Source organism: Arachis hypogaea, chromosome 15 (genome assembly GCF_003086295.3).
Source record: "Arachis hypogaea cultivar Tifrunner chromosome 15, arahy.Tifrunner.gnm2.J5K5, whole genome shotgun sequence".
NCBI classification, from domain to species: Eukaryota; Viridiplantae; Streptophyta; class Magnoliopsida; order Fabales; family Fabaceae; genus Arachis; species Arachis hypogaea.
This window is the reverse complement of record NC_092050.1, coordinates 112,147,880-112,153,434: the sequence shown is the minus strand read 5'-3', so window position 1 is coordinate 112,153,434 and position 5,555 is coordinate 112,147,880. Positions and strand designations below refer to the sequence as shown.

The following is a 5,555-nucleotide window of genomic DNA, read 5'->3' as shown; positions in this document are numbered from 1 at the left end:
TAATTTATGAGTTGTGTAACAAAATTATTGAGCATAAAAATTTTAGCTTATAGAACAGAAATTTTATGGTAACCATCACAGATGGCTTTAGATACCAATTTAAGAATTTCGTTTTCCATGAACTTTTGTATTTGTGATTCACTACTAAGTTTTATCAATTTTGAATTCTTTAGGAGATTTGAATTATTTTTTTCATTATTCTAGTTACTTAGTATGAAGTACCGGGATTTAGTTTCTCTTATTTCTATTTTTGTGCTATATACAAAATTTTTTTTACTATATTGATAAATTTCTATATTTTTTAACAAAAGTTTGCGTGTTTTATCATTTTTCTTGTTTTATCCGCTCATAAAGAATAAAAATAAGAAAAGAAAAAGAAAAAACTAAATAAAGAAACGAAGTTGAAAGAAGTGCATGATTCCCGTACAAGTATGTAAATAATTTTTGTTGGGCTTTGGTCAATTTAGTTAGATTTAATTAACAAAAAAAAATTTTTGCATGTAGCAGTATTGTATTAATACAGCAAATAAAATATAAAAGAAATAATATGATGATTTGTCTTGAAGAAACACACTATTTACGTGCACGCTATATGAATATTTTTGTTTTGTTTTGGCTAATTTGATTGGACTTAGTTGACAAAAAAATTGTGCATGTAATAGTAACCGCCAATAAAATATAAAAGAAATAATATGATGATTTGTACTCATTAAAACTCATACTCAAACTCATGAAAAAAAAAAAGACAAAATTTGTGTGAACAAACTACCACACAACTAGCCAATTTAAGTTGGTCGAATAGTCAGCTCACTCATCCGCTTAAGCAAGTGTCGGGAGTTTGAATTCGGTCTTGTGTATGAAACAACTTATTAGTCAGCGGCAGACCTTTAAATAAAGCTCATCTACGACGAATTAGTTCTTAACCTGTCGAATCGGAAATACCATAAACATAAAATTAAAAAGCTGCCACAAAACTTTGTAGTTTCTCTTTATTTTTCGCAAAGTTAGAGTACAAGTTTAAATGAATATGAATGATCATATCACTCCTCCAAATCATAAATTCATAATATGAAAAGAAGCAAGAAATTGGTAGTTTCATTCATATAGCTCTAGGAGGTTTTTCCAGCAATGCAGAGAGATACACCTCATCCTTTGACTTTGGACTAATAGCCCATTTATGCTTCTTGTACCTCAGCTGAAGAAACATGTACATATAATCATCCAAATCCTTCTTACTACAGAAGAATCTATCAATCCACAACAACCCTCCAGGCCTCAAAATCCTGTCCCAATCATACAATATAAAATCAAGCAGCAAAAGATCTATCCATCCATCCATGAAACCAGTGCTATGAATCAAATCCATGGTGTTATCAAAGAATGGAAGCCTCTGATTTAGTGTTACATACAAAGGAATCAGTCCCCTTAGTGCTATCATCTCATTGAATGGAGCACCAAGGTTCAGTGCTGTCGAAACAATTGTCACGTTCTGTTCCCTCATTCTTGCAGCAAATGTTCCGGTTCCAATTCCATAATCCAATCCGATTCTTATTTCCCCTGGCTTGATTTTCAAAACATCACTGATCATAAAATCTGCACTGAGTGAAGAGTTTGTTACCCATTTCAGCTTTTCCTTTTCCATTTCGAAGCAGCCGGTGCATTTTGTGTATCCCCTTTTCGGATTCTTGCTTTGCAAGCAATCGAAATTTCTACAACGGTAATTACTCCACCGGACATTCTTGTTGTCCGGAAGCTTCCAGAGTGACTCGTTGTTGGGGTAAGGCTTCTGGTACTCTATTGAAGCTCTTGTCAAACACCTTCGTCTAGGCAAAGGATCGCAGCCGTTGATCATAAGCTTCTGCGCGAGATTCCAGTCATCGTCACAGTAGGATCCAATGTCATAGTCCATGTACTGTTGAAGCTCATTCTTGTACAAAACACAAGCATGCCCAATTGTGTTGTAAACTTTTTCTGTTCCATAGAGATTGATCTTACCAACTCTGTTCTCTTTTGGGGTTATGTACTTTCTGATTTCCTCTGTTAAAAAGAAATTGATTAAAGGATCCTCTTTCACTGTGGAGTTCTTTCCTTCTTCTTCTTCAATCTTTGGAAGCCTAATTTGTCTTAGGGCAACATTGGCCATATGAAGAGGCCTAACTATTTCGTATTCTAAGAACAGTTTTTCTAAGGTCCCCTTGTTTTTCTCCAATTCTTGTAGCTTTGACTCGAGCTTGTACTGCAAACTTTCCAACCTATCCAACACTTCTTGTACTCTTTCGGAGAGTGATTTGGCGTCGAAATCTTCGTAAACTTCCTTCGCCGTGTAGAAATGGTGGCATATATCTTCATTGTGTAGGAAAAAACCAGCATAGTAGAATCTTGCTAGACTCAAAATGCTAACTAAGATTACCAACCCTCCAAGGATAATTTGCAGCCACCCCATTATTCTGGAAATTTTGTATTTTGGAATACATGACCTCCCCATTATTGAGCACAAACTCCTATTGATGAAAATTTCAAAAACAGATGAACTATTCTAGTATATATATATATATAAATAGCAAATGTGAAACTTTTATGAGAACAAATTGGGGGAATTAAAAGAATGTGTAATACAAGGTATGGAGAAGTGATCGATCAAACTTTGCTTTTTTTTGGGGGGGGCGGGGGGGACAACGACATGAAACGCAATATGTTCTAATACGGAAACAGATATGCATTACGCCACATTTAAAATATTGTATGTGAAAAATATATAGCATTTTGGTACCTAGATGAATTGTGAAATGATAAGCGGTATGTCACCTAATCGGTGAATTCATGTTGCATTTGACTATTTGAAATCTTGTAAAGGCATGGCTCTCCTAGCACCGATTTTTCTAAATCCAAGATCCGGTTCAGAAAGAGTATCTCCAACTAAGGGTGTATGTGATCTGGTCTGACTCGAAGATCTGGTCTGAATTCGAACACTTTGAGACTAATTTAATGTGATTTCATTGAGCTTGGAGTCAGGTAAGAATCCAAAAATAGACCCGGTCATTATTTAGAATCGACTCTAGGTCAAAGCGAACCCGACTTCACCCAATCCACGTGTACCTTAAGGGGACTAAAAAAGGTATATATGTTTTAAATTAATTCTAATATTATATTATATTAATTATAAGTTTATTGTTTTATTTTTAGATCCAATTTGAATAAACAGCTTAATTAAACTCATTTTGAAAAAATAGCTTAAATAATAAATGCTTATATTAAAAGTAGCTTATAAATAAATTATTTTTTGTTAGGTTTTTTAGTTCTAAAAATACTTATTTTAAATGAAATGTGATTAAAAAAAATTTTTTATTATGAGAAAAATCATTTTTTCACTCTATAAACACTTAAATAGCTTCTTAGAAAACTACAATTTGGTTTTGAAAATTGCACTAGATATTAATATTACTACTTTTTATAAGTCAAAAGCTCAAAAAATAATTTTTGAAGCTTCTCAAACGGGCCTTAATCACACTTGTTGAATTAGAAAATACACAAAGAAATATGAGATTAAAATTTATGGACAAATTAAAGTTTAAATATAGATATCAACTTCTTGATAACAAGTATGTTTTTTTCTTTTTTATAAATAAGTGCATCATAACTTTTTGACATAATGTTTATCAAGATCTGAACTTCATCGGTTTAAATTTGGTTTTAGTATGACCGAAAATAGTAAGATTTCATCAGATTTAGAGTCGGATAAAGGTCTCAAAGATAGACTCAATCATTATTTAAGGTCGATTCTAGATCAAGACGAACTAGACTTCACCTGACCCATATACACCCGTATCTCCAACTAATGAAAATGTATGAGTTTAACTACAGGTATATAGGAAAACATGTTGCACTATTGACTCCAATAATTGGAACAAGTTCTTAATCAACCTTAAACCACATATTGGGCCCACTGAATTCTTAGTCACTTCATGAGAATCATAACAGAATACAGGCAAATCATATATATCAGCATACAAGAACCATGGATATATATATATATATATTAATGCTCTAGCAGAAAGGAAAATCAACATACCTTTGAGTTTTTCGGGTTTTAACCTATGCTTTGAGTTTACAAAGAGGGTGCTGCTTGCTACATGCCTACATTAGCCTATGCGAATAATTTCTGTTGAAGAACTTCTATTGTCTATCCAATGAATTTTGAAAAGAGAACAAAAGAAAAGGGCATAAAAACAGTGATTCATGAACTTGACATAGACTACAGAACACTCAAAGTGGTCAATTGACTTGATTGGTTTATAAACTACTAATTATAGTGCATAGTTCTTACGTGATCACAAGATATCCTACGCAATAGATAAACAACTGAAATCGTTGCGATCCAGTTTTAGTGCTGAGAATACTTAGATATCAAGAAATACCACATGCCGTGTAATTTTCAAATCTCAAATTGCATAAAGTACCCTTCATCTTTACTTAAATTGCATTTAGCCCCAAGTCTTTATAAAAAATTAGCACCTCGCACTTAGTTGACACTTGAGTACTTGACAGTCCGACCCTTTCTTTCATTCTTTTTGTTGACTGCTACAACTTTTGTATCTTCGTTTGTTTTTGTTCTTCTATGTTGTTGCACCACGAGCTATTTTCTTATTGGGATTTTTTACGATGAAGAGAACCATTGGACAAAAAGTACACCCGAATAATTTTATTAGAAGACATTTTTATTGATAATAAAATTTGAGTGCAATTTTGTTGACGACAAAATTATTCGTATATATTTTTAGTGGTTTATCCATTCTAAATTTTAAAAACATGTGCAATGCATATAATAATTTTTTTTGAATTTTTTTCTACTAAAAAAAATAGTATTTACTTTTCAATAAGATTTTACTCTTTACTATAATATTAACTTTTTTTTATTAGTTTAATTAGTGACTTAACTTTTTTTTGTTAATATTAACTAATTTTTTAAAAATTTATTTTTTTATTCTAAATTATTAATTATAAATCCTAAATTTTAAAATTTATATCCTAAATCACAACTCTAAACTCTAAAAATACCAAAAAATTGAGAGTTAAACAAATTATAATAAAAAGTTGACTAAAGTTATCTTACTTGGTTTGGCATACTTTTTTCTTTTATACTAACCGACAATTTTTATTAAGGGAGAGGGCATCAGGTCCAAAAAGAAAAACAAGAAGCAAATAAGAAAAAAATATCCACATAAATCAATTTGGGTTGGTCGAGTGGTAGTTCACTTGTCCGCTTAAATAAATATTGGGAGTTCGAATTTTAGTTTGTGCATGCAACAATCAATTGACCAACAACAGACCCTTAACTGAAGTTCAGATTCGCGACGAATTAATGTTTAATCTCTCGTATTGAGAGATACCGTGAACAATATATATATATATATATATATTGTTACGGATCTGGCCCACGGATCCTATACTCGGAACGGTCCCCGAACCCGGTTACCCGGATCCGACCCGCTTCGCCCTTCCAGAAGGCCCGAAACCGACCCACTAGAGCTCCTAACCAACTTTCGAATTCAAACGTC

At 32.4% G+C, this 5,555-nt stretch overlaps 1 protein-coding gene across 1 annotated transcript; it reads right to left on the bottom strand.

Moving 5' to 3' along the window:
- Nucleotides 1-969: 969 nt before the first annotated feature.
- LOC112750476 (probable methyltransferase At1g29790) lies at nucleotides 970-4,334 on the bottom strand. Its single transcript, XM_025799208.3, has 2 exons — nucleotides 4,070-4,334; nucleotides 970-2,501 (listed from the first exon to the last, which is right to left on the bottom strand). Exon 2 carries the CDS (start codon nucleotides 2,483-2,485, stop codon nucleotides 1,100-1,102), a length of 1,386 nt encoding a protein of 461 aa, XP_025654993.1. The 5' UTR covers nucleotides 2,486-2,501; nucleotides 4,070-4,334; the 3' UTR covers nucleotides 970-1,099.
- Between the last annotated feature and the right edge of the window lie 1,221 nt (nucleotides 4,335-5,555).

Coding starts and splice junctions, on each gene's coding strand:
- LOC112750476 (XM_025799208.3), bottom strand. CDS start 2,485: ATGGGGAGGTCATGTATTCCAAAATACAAAATTTCCAGAATAATGGGG.